Source organism: Myxine glutinosa, chromosome 4 (genome assembly GCF_964187855.1).
Source record: "Myxine glutinosa chromosome 4, kmMyxGlut1.1, whole genome shotgun sequence".
NCBI classification, from domain to species: Eukaryota; Metazoa; Chordata; class Myxini; order Myxiniformes; family Myxinidae; genus Myxine; species Myxine glutinosa.
The window spans coordinates 7123208-7144686 of record NC_136264.1 but is presented as its reverse complement, the minus strand read 5'-3'; the positions used below and the strand labels follow the sequence as shown (position 1 = coordinate 7144686).

The following is a 21479-nucleotide window of genomic DNA, read 5'->3' as shown; positions in this document are numbered from 1 at the left end:
TTGAAACCACCTTTAACATTACCGGCACTGCCCTCTCTTGGATCAAATCATACCTCTCTGACAGACGCCAGTTTATCTCCATCAATAACTGCAAATCCCCCACTGCTCCCCTCCCCCAAGGTGTCCCCCAAGGTTAAGTTCTTGGCCCCCTCCTCTTCATCCTGTACCTGTCCCCCCTTGGTCACTTAATCCGCCGTCATGGTCTCCAATTCCACTGCTTCGCCGATGACATCCAGCTTTTCATCTCCACCAAGTCCGTCTCCACCGCCACCCACTCTATCCTGACAAACTGCATCACTGAAATAAAATCCTGGCTTCAAATCAACTTCCTCAAACTTAACTATGATAAATCTGAAATAATCATCATTGGCCCAAAAACGCTCACCAAAGCCACCCATAACTTTGCCCTCAACATCGATGGTTTCCCAGTATCCACCTCCCCTCACATCCGGAATCTTGGCATCATCTTTGACCAAACCCTCTCCTTCGACAAATACACTAAACAGATCACAAAGACAGCCTTCTTTCACCTGAAAAACATCGCCCGTCTCCGTCCATCCCTCTCCTCCACGGCTGCAGAAACCCTCATCCACACCTTCATCACCTCCCGTCTGGACTACTGCAACAGCCTCCTCGATGGTTCACCCTCAATAATCACCAATAAACTCCAATACATTCAGAACTCCGCTGCCTGTCTACTCACCCATTCCCGGACCCGTGACCACATCACCCCCGTCCATTACAAGCTTCACTGGCTCCCCATCCCCCAAAGAATCCAGTACAAAATCCTCCTCTTGACCTACAAAGCCCTCCATAACCTGGCCCCATCCTACCTGGCTGACCTCCTCTCCAGACACACTCCCACCCGCAACCTCCGCTCTGCTGGTACCAACCTCCTGACCCCCCCCCCCCCCCCCCCCCCCACCCATCCGGACCAAATTCAGATCCTGGGGGGACAGGGCCTTCTCCATCGCTGCTCCCACCCTCTGGAACTCACTACCTCACACCATCAGAGACTCCTCCTCACTCACCACATTCAAAACATCACTCAAGACCCACCTGTTCAACACTGCATTCAACATTTAACCCACAGCATTTAAACCCTGACTATCTCTTCTCCTTCTGCTTTCTTTTGCTTTGATTATTTACCTATTGATTTTTGTCTTTTTGCACTTGTTTTTTGTACTCTGTCAAAGCGTCTTTGGGCTTCTTGAAAAGCGCTATATAAAATAAATGTATTATTATTATTATTATTATTACTAGGGCATGCCCGTACTATATCTATATCTAAAATTATATCCCCCCCCCTCTATTTACATGAAATGGTTTGGTCCAAAGCGAACGGCTTGCGAGTACGGTGACAATCCCCCCCCCCCCCCTCTATTTACATGAAATGGTTTGGTCCAAAGCGAACGGCTTGCGAGTACGGTGACAATCCCCCCCCTCTATTTACATGCAATGGTTTGGTCCAAAGCGAACGGCTTGCGGAGTTTGGTAAAGAAATCGCCATAGCTCGGTAACTACTTGTCCGATTAATATGAAACCTTGAAAAGGCACATTCTCGGGTCCCCAGCAATATACCTGGCAAGTTTCAAGTATATCGGACCCGTGGTTGTCGAGAAACAGCGGTCACAGACAAACACACAGACACACACACAGACACACAGACACACAGAGATTACTGGAATTATAGATAGATAACCAAAGATGTGATGGGATAGATCTGTGCATAAGAGAAAGCAGGTTTCAGCGGAATAATTCCAAGGTTGAATTAATATCAGGGGCAGTAGAAATGGGATTTGAGTTAGTACTGTAGGCATATTTGTCATGAAAAAAAAATTCGTGTATTTTTTTTGTTAAAAGCAAAAACTCACTTGATTTTGTAAGAAGGTATCATAAGCTTTAAAAAAATTTAGGGTGGCATTTTTTCTGAACATTCTAACGGCCTGAAATCCAAGATGGCCGCCACCATAGCAAAACGCCCTAAATTTGACGCTAAAATTAACTTAATGTGGTTTAAATATTTTTGTTTTCAGCATGAACTGCTTGGAACTTGTATATAGAGGTGACTATAATAACAATAACTTCCACCTGACTACTAATCTTTATATTTTGCACAATTTCAGACAGAGGCTGCCTTTTTGATTTCAACATGGCGGCCGGAAAATTGACGTTCGAATCCAGTCAGCGGCAGCAGTTTGTTCGCTTTATAGTGTTAAGGTTCCACTTGTCCATTTGATGGTGTACTAACATATTCTTTTCTTCTTTTGCAGGCTAAAGTACCCACAGCAACCATCACCCAGGATAACATAGCTTAGAGACCTTAGATTAACCAAAATGGCAGAGTCTTCATCGAACAAGAAGTCAAAAACGGTGGATTTTGAACTATGCTTTATTTGCCAGTTGAGCAGCAAGCAAACAGATTATACAAACTATGTGCTTCGTCCTCCTTTGCCTTCAGTAGAGAAAGTAATTACAACAACTGATGTTCGATGTTCGATGTTCATATGGGGAAACAGAATTCTCTACATTAAAGAATCGCATAAAAGGTTTGTCAGCCCATGAACTGTTACAGAATGGTTTTTCATACCACAAGACATGTTATAAGGATCTCACACATAAAACATGCATTGAACGAGCCAAGACCCGATATGAGAAAGGACAAGCGACAGGCAGCGTCAGTTATATAAAACAGAAGACAAAAGGACGACCGAAAAAATCTGATGCTGCATCTACAAGTGCTTCCACATCACAGCGATCTACCAGAAGTCAGGCTTTCGACAAGGAGATGTGTGTCATTTGTCAGGAAGACAAAGCAGACAAATTGCACGACGTATCAACTGAAAACATGGGAGCTCAGCTCAAAGCCATTGGTCAACAAACAGACAGAAAACTTTTGAAAGTTAGACTGAGCAATGTTGTAGGCTCATCTGATCTTCTTACAGCAGTTGCTGAGGACATGAAGTATCACCTTCTGTGCTTAGGCCATGCAAAACGAGACATAGAAAAAGCTAACAGACCTCCAAAACAGCATGTTCATTTTGCACAGTTAGTGTCTGACCTGGAGATGCTCGACATGGTGGAAACTGAAATCAATGACCCATCTAACAGTTCAGCTTTGAATATGAACGACATTGAACAATCATATGTTGGTTTGCTAGAAGCCAATGGGTTCCCTTTACCCGACAATCCGCGATACAAACCATACTTAAAGCAACTGATTTTGGACAACATCGCTGATGTGCACTTCACCAGGCCTCCAGACAAAACCAAACCTGAGCAAGTACTTTCTACAAAATCCAAGGAAACCCTGTTAGCTGGTGCGTTGGCCTCCGATACAAAAGACCTAAGAGAAGATGTGAAAGTCCTTCTGAAAGCATCTAAAATACTGAGAAGAGACATTGCAAGCGCAACCCCGTGGAAATTCGAAGGAACATTTGATAATTATGAACCACCTGCTTTGCTTCAACTCCTCTGCAAGCTTGCTATCCAAGGTTTACATCATGTTAAAACAATCAGCAGGGCCGAATCTATGAACCAAAGTGCATCTGTGCTGGCACAACATTTCGTATGTGCATACAAGTCTGATCGGCAGGTCACCTATGAAACAAAACATGAAGATGTCACTTTCAAACACCGCACTGAGACTCCCCTTACCGTCGGCTTAGCTCTGGATGTGCACAAAAACACCAGGTCCAAGGCCCTTGTGGAGACATTAGGCAAACTAGACCTCACTGTCCCGTACAACAAGGTAATGGAAATAGAGACTGCCGTCGCAAATGCTGTTCTTGAAAGGATAAAATCCATGGGAGGAATTTATCGACCACCTTGGTTGGTTAACGACATGTTTGTTTGGTTTGCACTGGACAACATAGATTTTCTCGAATCCACGCCTTGTGGCATGAACACACTCCATGGCACTGCCACCGCTATATATCAGACTGCATCTGACAAATCCCCAGCAACACCACTTGATATCGATCGGTCATCAAGGTCTCAAACATTAGAGGAGGCTATTACATGTGAAATACTATCATGTGACAAACCAATACCAACAAACAAAAAGTGTGTTTGCACACTGAATTCCTGCAAGTCCAGCTCACAGTCAAACAAAGAGAAGGATATGGCATGGATTATTGGCTGTTTGGACTTCAACGAAAGTGAAGTTGAAGTAAAATCAAGCTCTACTTCTCCAGGAACATGGGGCGCCTTCAACTCTCTGTTGTCTCCATCTGGTTCCAAGACAAACGTTGCCCTTGTACCACCACTAATACGATTGCCACCAACAGAGTATGACACCCTGTTCACAGGTCTGATGAGAGCACATGCTATCGCCACTCATGTCATGGGACCAGAATCTATCACAGTCGTGACTCTTGATCTTCAGCTATACGACATGGCCATGAAGTTGTGGATGGAGCGTGAGGACATCAAGAAGCAGTTCTTGTTTCGACCTGGCGAGCTGCACATCGTCTTCTGGACACTGGCTGCCATGGGTAAATATGTGGAAGGGAGTGGTATTGACCAAGCATGGGTCGAAGCTGGACTTTACTCACCTACAACCGTAAGACAAATACTCCACGGAAAACACATGTATCGAGCACTGGAAGCTCATACAGTTACCTTGCTTGCTTTGTACAGTTTGTACTTCCGAAAGTTCCTGCAACTTCAGCCTGATGAAGAAGCTTTCTTGAAGGAAACATCCACTCTTTTGGGAGAAGCCTATCAGCAAGACATCAATACAGACTCAGGAAGCAGACACAAACTCATTGATGCCGTTAAAAAAACAATCGAAATGTTCGAATCCAGGGACATTTCGATGACATTCACAAAATTATAATTCACTTGATATCCATTGTTAAAAATACTAAATGAAAGCCAGGCATTTAATCAGTGTGACTTTTTGCATCTTCCTGTTTAAACGATTTAAGAGATTGAACAGTAATTCAAGTATTTCATTTTATTTAGATCTGTTTGTTGGCTTGTTAATTATGTATTCTTTGTGAAAAATACATGTCTTTAAATAGATACTTTGTTTGTAATTACATGCGAAGGGAGAAGGTATAGTTTACATTGCGGGTGCGCGGTGGCCATTTTGGAATTTGGCATGTAGATCATACATATAACATAAATTTGATGATTCCATTCGATTCCTGGTCTCAGAAAACATATATTTAGACACTTTATTTGTAATTGTATCACATGTACTCGCGAAGATATCGCATTATTAGTGTTCGGCGGCCATTTTGGACGCCATCTTGGATTTCATAGTCTTAGAATGTTCAGACAAAATGCCACCCTAATTTTTTTTAAAGCTTATGATACCTTCTTACAAAATCAATTGAGTTTTTGCTTTTAACAAAAAAAATACACGAAATTCCAAATATGCCTATACTATAGGAATGGGAGACCAGTGAGATGGTCAAGGACGTGAAGGGGATTTGATTGTCCTGTGCAAACACATTCCCAAAATGGACAAAAGGAGTTATAGATCATGGGATGGGTGATAAGAATTGTGGTTGTAGGCATGGAGTAAGATGGTGCTGTAGATGCAGGAGGAGGGCTGGTGGATCAAGCGCTTCACTGACAGACATTTTTGTAAAATAGTAGAATGAGAAATTCAAGTCGAATGAGACCACTGCGAGTGAAAAACGTTTTTTTTGCTTGTATTTTTTTTTTGGAGGTGAACAGGGGAAATAGGATAACGTGAGGAAGTAGAAAGCAGGAACACGGCATCAAAAAGGACATATAATTTTTACAGCGGCTATCCAAGGAGTAGGCCATGAACAACACGGAAATAAATTTGACAATACAGCACAACAACGTACAATTTAACATAAAAAATACAAACGTCAGCACAAGGACGAAAATATAACAGAAAAAAAACACACGATGAATCCGGTTTGGAAAACTTAGCGTCGATGAGGTGGAAACAGCAGAGGCAGATTCAACTAGCACATGCAAAAGGTCCCCAAACAGGAAGGAAGCTACTGGGAGCAGCTTTCTTTTCCATATGCCCAGTAAATAGAATGGTCAGGCATATGCTAGTGCCATCCCCGGTGTGTAACCCGATTTAGAATAGGTACACAGTATCCCTGAGTGTCGTAAGAGGCGACTAAAAGGGTTGGCGTCAGGAAGGGCATCCGGCCAGAAAAACATTGCCTCAAAAAGAGAACCCTGACAATTACAATTACATATGGGCAGGGTACAGCACGAAGTACCCCGTGGGGGACCCGATCAAAGCAAGGGTGGAAATCATTCCATTTGTGGCGACGAAACGTCTGATGCCCGAAGTGGAGATCGGTTTCTGAGGTTTGGACATGGAATGTAGGGACAATGACAGGGAGATCAGGAGAAGCGGGAGAAGTATTGGTCAGAAGAAGAGTGGACATATGTTGTGTGCAAGAGACAAGATGGAAGGGAAGTGGTGTAAGAATGGTGAAGGCTAAGCAAGGACAGAAATACAAGTTTGTGTGGCAATGGTGCCCGGAGGGCGTGCATGGTCTTGGTGTCCTGTTTTCTGAGGAGTTTGTAGACAGTGTGGTGAGTGTGACTAGAGTGAGTGAAAGGTTGATGATGGTGAAAATGATGATTGGAAAGCTCTTGGTGAACGTCATCTCGGGATATGCTCCGCAGGTTGGTCGGAGCGATGAAGAGAAGGACAGGTTCTGGTGTTCAACAGAGAAGCTGATGGAAAATCTGAAAGTGAGGAAGTTGTCGTGGTAGGAGGAGACCTAAATGGGCATTTGGGAAGGAGTATAGATGGTTTGGAGAGAGTTGATGGGGGTTACGGATATGGTGTGAGAAATGGAGAAGGTGAAAGGATTTTGGAGTTTGCTGATGGAGCTGATTTGTTGATTTGTAACACTCAGTTCCAGAAAGAGGATAATAAGCTTGTTACATACACGTCAGGTGGGTCGATGACAACCGTTGACTACCTGCTGGTGCGTAGGCGAGATAGGGGGCACCTCTGGGACACAAAGGTGATCCCAGGGGAGGAGGATGTTTCACAGCACCACTTGGTTGTCTGCAACATAAGGGTGAAAGGTGCGAGGAGAGCTCGGCGGGTGAAGTACGAACCGAGAATGAAGGTATGGAGGTTGAAAGAGGTGAAAGTAAAGGGAGGCATTAAAAGAGAGGCTGAGTAGGGTAAAGGATGATGTGGTTGAGCTTAAAAGCAGTTGGATGTCAATGAAAGATAGTCTGTTGGGAGCCGTTGCGTTGGTGAGGTATGTGGATGGACAAAAGGACCAACGAGGCACTCGGAAACATGGTGGTGGGATGATGAAGTTGGAAAGAGAATTGACGAGAAGAGGAGAAAAGTTCAAGGAGTGGCAGAAGGCGAAGGGTACGGGAGCAGAAAAAGCAGAGCATGAAAGTTATAAGGCAGCCAAGAAGGCTGCAAAGAAAGAGGTAGCAAAGGCGCAGGAGGCATGCAGGAAAATGTTCGGAGAACGCTTGGATTCGGAAGAGGGTCAGAGAGCGGTATTCAGGATTGCAAAGCAGATAGCGAAAGAGAGGTGTGATGTGATGGGGGTGAGTTGCTTGAAGGATGAAGTGGGACAAATCGTTGTGGAACCAGATATAATTAAAGGAAGATGGACGAGATATCAGGAAATGCTGTTGAATGCAGAGAATGAATGGGATGGCAACATAGAGAGTAACCCAGTTTTAGGACCGACAGAGAAGATAACCGAGAAGGAAGTTGAGGAAGCAATAAAAGCAATGAAGAGGAGAAAAGCGGGAGGGTCGACGGGAGTGGTGGGAGATATGTTGAAGGCAGCAGGAAGTTGGGGTGTGAAGAGAATGACAGAGATCTGTAATCTGGCGGTGAAAGAAGGCCGCATTCCAGTGGATTGGGAACTGAGTACCCTCGTCCCTCTATACAAGGGGAAAGGTGACCCTCTGGACTGTGGCTCGTATCGAGCGATAAAGTTATTGGAGCATGGAATGAAGGTATTAGAAAGGGTGCTGGAGAGGAGGATAAGGAAGAAGGTGAAGATTGACGAAATGCAGTTTGGATTTACGCCAGGAAGAGGAATGACAGACGCGCTTTTCATTGTTGCAGTTGCAGGAGAAGTACATGGAGAAGAGGAAGAAGTTGTTTCTTGGGTTTGTTGATCTGGAGAAAGCATTCAATAGGGTTCCATGTGAAGTAGTGACGTGGGCATTGAGGAAGTTAGGAGTGGAGGAATGGTTGATCAGTGTAGTGATGGCAATGTACAAAAGAGCGTGCACAGCTGTAAGGACGAAGGACGGGAACAGTGGTGAGTTTGAGGTGAAGGTGGGAGTGCATCAGGGGTCGGTACTAAGTCCACTACTATTTGTAGCTGTGATGGAGGTGCTGGCTCAGAACGTAAAGGAGGGTTTACCGTGGGAGTTGTTGTATGCAGATGATCTGGTGTTGATTGCGGAAAGTATGGATGGACTGAATGAAAAGATGAACAAGTGGAAGGAATGTATGGAGACAAAAGGTCTGAAGGTGAATATCGGAAAGGCGAAGGTGATGGCAAGTGGTAAAGCATGTGGTGAGGTGGAAAGAACTGGGAAGTGGCTGTGTGCTGTGTGCAGGAAGGGTGTCGGAGTGAACTCCATTCAATGTACAATGTGCACTGTGGGGGTTCATCCAAAATGCAGTGGTCTGAGAGGGTCATTAACCAGTGTGGCAGCTACATTCAAATGTTAGGTGTGCACAGAGGGAGCTGCAGATGGAGGAAATGTTGAGTTGGATCTTGGAGACGGCATGGAGCTGGAAGGTGTGAAAACTTTTTTCTACCTCAGCGACGTGCTGAATGGAGAAGGTGGATCAGACTCGGCAACGGTTGCTCGAGTGAGATGTGCATGGAAGAAGTTTCGGGAACTGAGTGGTGTGCTGATGAGGAGGGGAGTGTCGTTGAAGCTGAAGGGAAAGGTGTATGCTGCATGTGTGAGAAGTGTTATGATTTATGGGAACGAGACATGGGTAATGAACGTAGAGCAGCAACGAAGGCTGGAAAGGGTGGAAATGCGAATGGTTTGGTGGATGTGTGGAGTATCGTTGAGAGAGAGGAAGCCAAATGATGAATTGCGAAAGATGATGGGAATAGAGCCTGTGATGGATGCTGTGAAGAGAAACAGTTTGAGATGGTTTGGTCATGTGTTGAGGAAGGATGAAAGTGACTGGTTGAGAAGAGTGATGGAAATGAATGTAGAAGGAAGTAGAGGACAGGGAAGACCGAGAAAGACTTGGCTAAATATGGTCGAAGAAGAAATGCGGACAAGGGGGTTAACAACGAGAAATGCAGAAAATAGGGCAAAATGGAGAAGATTGTCATGGGGACCGCAAGGCTAACCCCCGCTCTAGCAGGGAAAATGGCCTTAAAATGCATGTTGTTGTGTGTTGTTGTATATGTTAGTTCCATGCCATCATTAGCAATCATTCTGTCAGGGACATGCTTCCATGACTTTTCAGGGAATGGGAGGTTGAAGGTTTTGTGGACTAGTCAATGGATTACTCTGCAAACGTTATTATTAATTTGTTTGTTCAGTTGTTCTAATATTCGTGTTATGGTGACTGGTGCTTTGTTTCAATTTTGCAGAACCTGCACCCGATATATTTTATAAACCAAAAGTTGTTCGAGTGTGTTTACGGAGGTGCAAAACAACAAGTGATTGCTTTTTTTTTTTTGGATACAAGATCGAGGCTCGTGTAAGAGCTAACATTAATCACACAAAAAAAAAAACGGACACACAAAACATACAATAAAGGGAGCAGGAGACAAGATGGGGAGAGAGAGGGAAGCACACAAGTACAACAGCAGAGAACAGGGACATCGGGAGATCTGTGGGAGGGAGAGGGCTTGGGGGGAGGAGGCATGGGAAGAGGGGGGGGGGCGGGTTGGGGTAGGTATAAAACACATGGATACTGCTCGGACTTCCAGGAAAGATGTTGGTATTTCAAAAAAGTGGATCTGGGGTGAATTAACGGGGGTAGAAAAGATCAAGGTTTTGGATGGGGGAAGATAAGAGATGGTGGTGAACAGCTGTTTTAAAGACCTGGAGGGAGGAGTGGGATTGAAGAGAGTGAGGGAGTTTGTTCCAGAGGCGGGAGTAAAGAGGAATGAAGGAGTGAAGGTGAGCAGTCCATAGTGGGAGAAGTCCATCTTTCCCCATGGTGGGAAACCAAACTCTCATCAACTTTGAGTTGATAAAATGTATCGTTAATTTTGTCTGCTGCTCAAGTCCATCGCCGAGTCTGTAACCAATCTGTTGAATGCGGCCTGGACATGTCACACGTCGTTGCGTCGGAACTGGGGCGACCCGCGAGAATGGTGGTATGGCGTATGGTCACAGAAGAAGAATGCCGGGACGACGACTGAGGCCCACGGCGAAATTGGGAGCTCGCTTGCTGTTGGGACGAATAAAGAGCCCCAGGCGCTGGAGCGGGACGCGTTGAGTGACATGTTGATGTGCGGCAGCAGATGGTCCCGGGTCCTGTGTTCCTGCTGCTCTGCATCTCAAAGTCCATCTCCACAGCCCGTTTGCATGGCCTGGATACACGAACCGCAGCGGTGCTCGCTCTGCGCTCCGTACTCGCCCTCGGCTTTCACAGGGACTGCTCGACGTTTGCGGACACGGTCGGTGCAGGTGATTGCATCGCTTATGTTGGCACACCATGTGCCCTGGCTGAGTGAGCCTTGAGCCGAGGGGACTCCAAAAATGGCCACGTCTCACGAGTAGATTTTCGTTTATAAAATCAGCACGATACTGTACAAGTGTACTTTGTGAAACCTACCTTTGAAAATGATCATCACGGGGTCAATGGTCCTCCAAAGATCAATATCGTTGATGATGATAATGATGACAACACGAGCCTTCACCGATACATTTATATTGGGCTGCAATTGACCGTTTGACTCGGTCTTGCCATTGTCTTTAAGCTCTTTGTGTAGTCTCCTTTAATTTTGCCCATTTATGATCGTTCTCCATCCCAATCATTTCCATCTCCAGCTGCTCTATCCTTAGCCATTCCAGTGAGCTTTTCTTAGATTTTTTCAATCTCTCCAGCTATTTTTTTTTTAATGTCCTGCTATTTTATTAATCAAAGTAGAAAATTGATTGAAGCTAATTCAACCTTTTACCTGTCATGTGGAAGGAGTGTGTAGAAGTCCGCATTTGACTTCTGAGTTTATTGAAATGTCCCTCTGCTATTGAGTGAGTTATCACTTGCATCCTGTTCTAACCTGTTCTTACTCTTCTCATTGCAGGAAAGCAAGGGAACATGGGTGTTGCTTTATAATACAAATCGTGATGCACAGCAGTATTATAATCTTTGGAATATGGAATGCTAATAAAGTGAAAAAACATATACTTCGTGATCATTATTTGAGCAATCTGCATTCTAAATTATAGATATTGTGTGCTGCTGTACTTTGAAATACTAAGGAATCTTCAAAATGTATATTGCCAATAAAGCTCAAGAGTATAATTAGTGATAAATCTTTGAGGAATCTGCACTACAAATTATAGAAATTATGTGCTGTGCTTTGCTTAAAAGAATAAAGCTTACATTGATTAATCTGTGCAGAGATGGAATACAATATTTCTTTTAAAAAAAAACATGAAACTTTTTCCAGACATAAGGAAATCAAGGACCTTTTCTTATAAGATGCTTATCTTTATAGCTTATGTTGAAATGCAAACCAGATGCTTCACCACGCCTGCTTGTCTCGAATACCTGACCTCTTGTTCGAACTCTCATCGCTCAGTCGGGCGCCCTAAAGCACCGAAGAATTTATTTTGTCTCCAAGTTTCCATACGATATGATCAAAAATTAGGGAGGAGCTAGGTTTTAAAGGTTTAAAACGTCATAACTCCAAAACGATGTGACGTACGGAAAAATGATCTGGATCCAACATGCTTTTTGTTTGTCTTGGGCATGTGATCATGCCTGCAAAGTTTGGGCTTGATCTGTTCAGCCGTTTCGGAGAGAATGGGTTTTTAGTGGTTTTTCAGGCTTCTCATTTAAAACAATATGGCAGCCAAACCACGAGACCTACAACGTCATGATAATTTTTTTCTGCATCAATTTATACCGAGATGATGCTCAATAAATTTCAACCTGATCAGATGAAGTTTTTTACTTGTCGAATTATGACGTCATAACGAAGGCACCTATGACATCATCATTCGCATATGTTATTCTGCATGGAGAGTTCTTTACAATGAGATATGTCTCAATTTTTTCTGTGCAACGTTTTTGGAGAAAAGTGCAATTTTTTTCGGTTTTTTCAAAGATGGCACCCGTACCACGTGCCCTGTGATGTCATAATTACCGTTAAAATATTCTACAGGCCGAGGCGCTCCTATAGTGAAAATTTCCTGTCAATCGGTCTAACTATTGCAGAGAAAATGATTTTTAAAGGAAATTAATCCGAAAAATGCCAGTGCCACAATCAGTTACATGGCCTGAGAAAAAAAAGTGTTGCTTTTCTTCTTCTTCTTTCAACAATAACGATTTCTAGCTTCCAGACCGTACAACCAATCATGTTGAAATTCTAAACACTTATTCCCCTTTTTGAGAGCTACATTACATTAAAATTTCAAGTCGATCAATGCAGCGGTTCAAGAGACAGAAGCTTTTTTAGATTTTCGTTCAATTAATTAATTGTGGTCAAACCATGTGACTTATCGAAACTTCCCAAGCAACGTTTTAACTTCCCCACATGGAGAACATTGTGTAAAGTTTCCAATCGATATACTCAAAAATTATGGAGGAGATAGGATTTAAAGTTTAGGCCAAAAAAAATATATTGCTGGTCTCTGGTCAGACCAAAGTTCCAGAATTGATGTGGCAATGCGGGTTTTTTTTTTTTTTTTTTTTTTTTTGGAAAAGCATGGATTGCACGTAGAAAGGTGTTGTTTTTTTGTGTCCTCATGCCTTGCGGCCTCCTCATCTGCCATGGCGCCGTCCAGAGAGAAATTAAAGACAGCCAATGGGAGAGGTCCGCCTTTTTGTAAATAATGAACACAAGCTTAAGTTATTTTAAAATGTATTTATTCTGAAAATCATTAAGTTCTTCAAGCATATTATAGACTGCCATTTCGTTCTCGAGATCGCCTCGCCGTACCGTCAAACATTCCAATGCGTCGATCGCGTCAACACTGCGCATGCGCAAGTGGTCTAATAGGCCGATGGTCTCCCACGATCTCTTCTCTCAGTCCACCAGATTATCACAGGCACTTACAACTTCATGACAAACGAGATAGGATCCAGGCCTAACTAACGAGACCACCCGCAGCTCTCTAGGCCTTCCGGTTGCTTCACACGAACCCGACAAAGAACGTCTTCGTTTCAATAAATGACAATATCCAGCCGATTGGGTTCATGACGGCACGGCACACAAAACTACTCATATCTTTGGAACGGCTGGTTGGATCTGGACAAACGAAACGGAATTTTGTAGGGGAGAACCGTGCGCGAACGTCGATAGCATTCCCCGAGATAACGCGCCGGCCCGGCAACAACAGGCGCGCGCGCTGTTGTAGGTACCGTTGGAAATTTAAAAAAAAAAAAAAAGTTGACGCGCAGGGTCAAAATCGATGCCCGCGCTGATCAGAGACCGGAAATATATTTTTCTCGGCCTAATGTGCTTAAAAGCGTCATCACTCCTAAATGATGCGACATACGACGTCATCATGCGGGAACTTTTTGTTCGTCATGGGCGTGCGATTGTGCATGCAAAGTTTGGGCTAGATCTGTTCAGCTGTTGCGGAGAAAGGGGTTTTAGTGTTTTTCACGAAAAACAATATGGCGGCCGAACCATGTGACGTATGGCGTAGAAATTTTTTGCATTCTGAATTTTTTGTTCACGAAGATCATGTAAAAAAATATCATATTCATGGCATCAAGGGGTCTATTTGTCGAATTCTAACTTCATAATGTTAGCACTTTTTGATATTCTAAAGAAACATGTTTTTGGTCCCATTGCAGAGTTCTTTAGACTGAGCCATGACTATTCCTTTCAATGATCCGTTTCGGAGATTTAGAGGGCCAAATTTGAAGGTATTTTCAAATATGGCGCCCATACCACGTGACCTATGATGTCATAATTATCAGTAAAAAATTCTTCATGTCCAGCCGATCACTTGGTGAAAATTTCCTGTCAGTCGGATGAACGGTTGGTGAGAACATTGATTTTAAAGTTTTCATATATGAAAAATAGGGTGGAATAATAATAAGAAAAACTCGAGGAATAATAAGTTTCCTCTGCATTTAAATGTAGAGGAAACCTAATTATTTTGAAATTTTTCTGGAAGACTTCGCATCCATAAAAAAACTAAAATGGATCATTTGAAAGGTTCAGTGAAAAGCTTTGCAGCCAAAGGGTGGAAATGCTTATATGAGAAGCCACATCAATCATGTTTCCATCACCTCAATAAACAGGTGAAGAGCCTTCACCTAATATCCACATTCCCTGCTATGGATACACGTACTTTTGGAAGAAAAAAATGACGAGTATTTGGGACAAAAAGAGGTTATATGCGACTCCTTACCTGGTGTGGTGTGGCCAATGACTCGGCCAGGTTCTGGATCTCGCGTAGTCGTGCCAGATCATCATCGAGGCTACTGGGAGCACCTTGCAGGGAGTCACGGGTGTTTGAATGGCCCGGAGCTGTAGTTGCAAGTACAGACAAACACACAACATCGAACAAAGCTCAAAAATGTAACTAATGCTATGTAATGACCGTTACCTCCCGTTTCTCCAAACAACCAAAGTGCAAGACAGGTGTGCTTATCGCCAAGATATTTCAGGAAGTAAAACGGTATTACCCTTGCTCCATGGAACAACTAACTAATGTTTGACCAATTCAGAGGAATTTCTGGCTGGGCCAAAATGGCGATTGCGTGCACCCAGCCGATGTGAGCACTAGCAACTGTTTATCGAGATCACAGGAAGTAAGGAAACCTGTTTGTCACAGCAATTCCTTCACAAGAAGATATTGGATACGAGAACTAGGCACAATTGCTCGCCTTTTATGGTGTCGTTCCACTGCCATGAGGCGTATGTGTGCCACTCTCTTCATGCCCTGTAAGATGATTCGTTCGTATTTAAAATGTATTTATTCTTAAACCTGATTTACAGCGTCATTAGGAGTATTGTATCATATCAAATTGTTTATTGTATGGAATAATTATAAGCAGTGAACAAGTTTTTGCTTCAAGCGCTCCGCAAGTTAATATTTGGGAGTGATAGAGGCAGTGGCTGCATCCCGTGCAATTCCACGGAGCCCCCAGATAACACGGGGATATTGGGGAGCAATATCTTGGGGCCCCCATCCAACCGATCGGGGTCCACAATCTGATAAACGCAAACGGAATGCTCCATCTCAAATAAGGCATTGTCACGTGATGAATCAATTAAAAACACGTTCTTCCTGATGTTTAACTCGACAGGAGCACAGGTGAAAATATTAGCGAAATTAACTTTGTTCGTTACACAAGCAGCAAATCAGAAAGAAAAGGTTCCTCGGTCTAGCACAAGTCCTGGGAATGTATTCCATAACCAATCAGCTTGTGGAGAGTCCGGCAGGCAGGTATGCTACAAGGCGATGAAGACCAATGAAAATTTGGTAATGGACCAGCAGGCCCCCTAGTCACATAAAATTATTTGAAACAAGTACAGATACATTCAAAGTACACCACCCCATGCCAAATAAATAAACAACATCCTCCAGCAGGACATTGCCGGGGCCCCTTCGGCACCCGGCAATACTGCCGTGCAGCACATAGAGACAGTATTAGGAGAGAGAGGTGTACAATAATTGATTGATCAATTGCATAATTAAAATCAATAAATAGTAATCATGAAATAATTTCTTAATCAATTGCCTAATAGCCAGTGTTCCATCCGAAGCTGTAACTTTTCATTTCATTAATTTCAAGTAGTAGAATGGCACTCGGTAGACCATCCTTTTGACCTCACAAATAATTGGTGGTTGAATTATGTGACCTGATATATGCAAATTTCAATAATGAAATTTCATTCAATAAGTCACTGAACTGAACCACCTTTAGAGGCCATTTTTCCCCGCAGAGCAGGAATTGGCCTTTTTCGAGCACCGTCGTCCCCTTTTTTAAGCAATGTTTTGTGGCCGGATGCCCTTCCTGCCGCCAACCCTGTTAGTCGCCTCTTGCGACAGACAGGGAATTACCAGTGAGCTGGTACTCAATTTGCCGACCTCGGAAGGATGACAGGCTGAGTCAACCCCCCTGGCATAAATTCAGCGATCGACCAGGATTGGAACACAGGATCCTAAGATCCCAAGCCGGCACCCTAACCACTAAGCCAACACTAGGCTTCATTAAATAAGTCACTCATCGAGGAAATTAAATAATGAATTGATTAATTGATTAATTAAAGATTCATTATTTGATTAATTGATGAATTCATACATCAACAATATACTTTATAGCCACATCACCTGGTCATTGGCATGTCCAAATATCAGCTTCCTAACTCTAAAGGTGCCTGAGTTAATGGTCAGAAGAGAAAGGAAATTTGATTAATTAAATAAGTACTTAATTAATCGCTAATAATTAAATAACTCCTCAATTTATTGATTAATCAAAAAAAAAAAATACCGTTTTTGAAAAAGGACTTGCTCACTATTGTGCCGAAATTTCAGCTTCCCAGCTCAAAGGATGGCTGAGATATCGTCCGGACAAACAAACAAGAAAGAAAACAAGTACACATACATTCAAAGTACACCGCCCCATGCCAAATAATTAAATATGCTGCAGCGTGGCATTGCCAGGGCGCCTCTGGCGCCCGGCAATACCGCAGTGCAGCTCATTGAGGCTGCATTGGGAGGGAGAGGTGTACACTAATTGATTGATTAATTCTATAATTAAAATCAATAAAAGATTATCACAAAATATTTTCATAATCAATTGGCTAATCGCATAACTAAACCACTAGTGCTTCATCCGAAGATGTATCTTTTAGAAATTTAATTAAATAAGTCATTTATAAAAAATTAAACAATTAATTGATTACTCAATAAATAATTAATCGATTAATCAATAAATAATTAATAGATGAAATGATTAATCAATAAATCAAAAATATTCTTGATAGCCACATAACTTGGTCACTCATGTCCAAATATTAGCTTCCCAGCTCAAAAGGTGCCTGAGATATTGGCCAAATGAGAAAGAAAATAAATAAATGATTAATAATGAGAATAAATAAATAATAATCATAAAAAAATTAAATTATTAATCAATTTGGTCAGAGAACACATAAACTACCACTATTTCATCAGAATCTGTAACTTAAGAAAAAAAAATTTTTTTTGTCATTAATCAAATAATTAAATAATTAATCGATTAATTGATTAATTAATAAATCAAAAATATCCTTTGCAGCCAAATCACCTGGTCATTGGCATGTCCAAATATCAGCTTCCCAGCTCAAAAGATACCTGAGATATTGTTCAGATAATAAATAAGTAAATAAATAAGTTCTTAATTAATCAATAATAATTAAGTTACTAATCAATCAATATATTAATCCAAATTAATATTATATATTAATAGTAGAGAAAAATCAAATATTAACATAATTAATAGAATAGATTAATCAATTCAGCTTCCTAGCTCATATCGCCTGGAGATATCACCTGGACAAACAAACAAGAAATATGTCGTACAAAGCACGATACTTGTGAAATCCATAAAATAAGGTGTTGGCCTATGATGACCTCAAAAATAATTGGTGGTTGAATTCAGTGACCTGGTTTGCAAATCCTCTTAAAATATCAAGTCAATCAGTTGAAAATTGAGGATTTTAGAAATTTGGCTTATGTTGACCTTTTGGCCAATGTTGACATTTTGGCCTATGTTGACCTCAAAAATACTTGGTGGTTGAATTCAGTAGCCAGATATGCAAATCCTCTTTAAATTTCATGTCAATTGGATGAAAATTGAGGATTTTAGAAATTTGACAAAGTTGGTCACCTTTGCCCTGTGTTGACCTATTGAGCTTTAGACCCCCAAAACAATAGGCTTCTTCCTTATGACCAACTCTACCATTTGGTAAAGTTTCGTGAAGATTGGTTGAAAATTGTGACCTGTAGGAAACTGACATACAGACAGACAAACACAGACAGAATGACAAATCCCTCATAGAGCGGCACTTGGCAAAAGAGAATAAAGTAGAACGGCACTCTGTTGTGCATCCTTTTGACCTCACAAATAATTGGTGGTTGAATTATGTGACCTGATATATGCAAATCGTCTTCAAATTAAGTTAATCGGATGAAAATTGAGGGTTTTAGAAATTTGGCCTATGTTGACCTTGTGACCTATAATAATAATAATAATAATTCATTTATTTTGTATAGCGCTTTTCCAGAAGCCCAAAGGCGCTTTGACAGAGTGGAAAACATAATGCATAACAATACATGAAAACAACAATTGCAAAAAGACAAGAATCAATAGGGAAATATTTAAAGCAAAAGGAGGGAGAAGGAGAAGAGATAGTCAGGGGTTAAATGCTGTGGGTTGAATGTTGAATGCAGTGTTGAACAGGTGGGTCTTTAGTGATGTTTTGAATGTGGTGAGTGAGGAGGAGTCTCTGATGGTGTGAGGTAGTGAGTTCCAGAGGGTGGGAGCAGCGATGGAGAAGGCCCTGTCCCCCCAGGATCTGAATTTGGTCCGGATGGAGGGGGTCAGGAGGTTGGTACCAGCAGAGCGGAGGTTGCGGGTGGGAGTGTGTCTGGAGAGGAGGTCAGCCAGGTAGGATGGGGCCAGGTTATGGAGGGCTTTGTATGTCAAGAGGAGGATTTTGTCCTGGATTCTCTGGGGGATGGGGAGCCAGTGAAGCTTGTAAAGGACGGGGGTGATGTGGTCACGGGTCCGGGAATGGGTGAGTAGACGGGCAGCGGAGTTCTGAATGTATTGGAGTTTATTGGTGATTTTTGAGGGTGAACCATAGAGGAGGCTATTGCAGTAGTCCAGACGGGAGGTGATGAAGGCGTGGATGAGGGTTTCTGCAGCCGTGGAGGAGAGGGATGAGCGGAGACGGGCAATGTTTTTCAGGTGAAAGAAGGCTGACTTTGTGATCTTTTTAGTGTATTTGTCGAAGGAAAGGGTTTGGTCAAAGATGACGCCAAGATTCCGGATGTGAGGGGAGGTGGATACTGGGATACCGTCGATGTTGAGGGCAAAGTTATGGGTGGATTTTGTGAGCGTTTTTGGGCCAATGATGATTATTTCAGATTTATCACAGTTAAGCTTGAGGAAGTTGATTTGAAGCCAGGATTTGAAGCTTATGTTGATTTCAAAAATAGTTGGTTGAATTCAGTTAACTGATGTGAAAATCCTATCCAGATTTCAAGTCAATCGGATGAAAATTGAGGGTTTTAGAAATTTGAAAGAAGTGGTTAATGTTGACCAATAGGCCAATGTTGACCTTTTGGCCTATGTTGATCTCAACCAGAGTGATCAACATACTTGTCAAAAAATAGATGTATTTCAAAGTTATAACGCACAAGACCAACCAATCTACTTGAAATATCTTCGATTTTTGCAAGTAACAAGAAAGAAAACAAACAACCTGAGTGAAAACTGAGTACTCCCTTTCAGCGCACGTCATCGCCGGGCCCCCTTCGGTGCCCGGCGATGATGTCATGTAGCACCTGGAGATGGAATAGGAAAGGAGCGGTGGACAATAAATCTTCGGGAGCAGCCAGGGGGTATCACGTTATTCTTTTTATTACTGACAATTGCTGTTAATATTATTTATTATCCTGCGCTCACGAAGTGAAAAGTGGACAATTTATAATTTTTGCTCAGTCAGGGTCACCCAGACAGCTCAGATGGCAGAGCACTGATATGGTTTTCCAGAGGACCTGAGTTCGATTCCTGGTCTGGGCATGTAATTTGCCCACATATATCAATTTAAGTGAATGTATTTTATTTGCCAGATGTAGGGCACCCCTTTGTATGAACTTTTCCAGAGCATTACTTGGCTCCTCCTAAGAACACAAGGGTAGACCAGCATGCACACAATATTTTTTGAATGTCCCTTCTTTTCTATAGTTTTCCACATGGCACATACCATATAAAGGGGCCTTTTATATGCCCCTGGTATTTCCCCCAATAATAAGGATAATACCACGACTCTGCCGCTCCCATAGTGAGCGAGTGTACCAGCAACATAAAATCGACTAAAACATACATCTATTTTTCGTGTATTTAATTAATTATTTGCTTGATGATTCAAAGATGGACATAATGAAAACAGGTGTGTATAAACTCTGTGGCTACCTGTTAAAACTTGCAGGGTAGCAAGCGGTGCCCGCCAAAGCAATTTGTATTTGCTGGACATGTCCACCAGGTTTCCGATGTTATACCTGAGGATGAAAGAAAGAGGTAAAATGCACCAATTTCCAACATTGTAACCCTTTATGTCCTCATTAATTAACATCTACAAGAGATGAGCTGAAATCAGCTATGGTTGCAAGGACGATGATAGTGGAAAGTGGAAATCATTCAGATTCACCCAATTGAAAAATTCAAAATTCCTGCCATAATTACTGCTAGGCAGGCAACAGCAAACAACCCAAGAAATTGTTTTGGCAGTGCTGGACCTGCCTTCGGGCAGAACATCAGATTGTGAATATGCTCGAAAGTGGTTCATTTCAATGCTTACCACATCTTTCTTGCATGTCTTCATCTAATATATTAGTACGAGCAGGTACCTGTAGAAATTCCACGTAATGGATTGGGTGGGAATAGAGAGGGAAAGGGGTCGGTGAGGTGGGGGTTTGGACGGAGGGTAGGGTGGGTGGTGGTAGGGTGGAAGGGTGGAGGGAGGGGGTGGGAGGAGGGACCCAGCCTTGCCGGTACCTTAGCTAGTGTAAGATATGACTCCAAGTCCTTAATTTTGTCAACCCCCACCCCCATCCCTCAGAAACCCAAAGTCCTCACCCTTCCCTCCCAATCCTAAAGCGTCAATCCTCTCCCCACTTCAAGCCTTCAAACACCCTCCCCATCTGTCACAATTGCATGTCCAACTCACAATTCTGCAAGATATGCGGGAAAAAAATGTGACAATAAACGACCCAAAACTAATTACTAGCTTCTTCCTGATGCAAATACTGTCGGACCCCACTATTCGCGGTTTGGCTATCCACGGGTTTTTTTTTAAATATACAGAATCGAAGCTCATGTAAGAGCTAATACATTGAACATGAAAACGTGCACAGACACACAAAACATGCAATGAAGGGGGTGGGAGACAACAGGGGGAAAGAGGGAAGCACACAAGCACAACAACAGAAGAGAATAGAGACGCCGGTAGATCTGTGGAAGGGGCGGGGGGGGGAGTACACGGTACAATGCAAATGAACACTTCTAGGAATTTCAGGAAATAAGCTGAGGATTCAAAGAGGCGGGTTTGGGGTGTTTTAACGGGGTTAGAAAAGATCAA

General features: G+C 42.6%; 1 protein-coding gene across 1 annotated transcript in view; it reads right to left on the bottom strand.

The window, feature by feature from the left end:
- The window catches only part of LOC137424370 (rho guanine nucleotide exchange factor 17), a 375708-nt gene that overhangs the window by 182568 nt on the left and 171661 nt on the right, over window positions 1-21479 (bottom strand). The window contains exons 9-10 of the mRNA XM_078775397.1: window positions 20315-20400; window positions 14536-14654 (exon numbers count right to left, since the gene is read on the bottom strand). Of these exons, the coding sequence (XP_078631523.1) occupies window positions 14536-14654; window positions 20315-20400 (205 nt within the window). The remainder of the gene's footprint in view (window positions 1-14535; window positions 14655-20314; window positions 20401-21479) is intronic.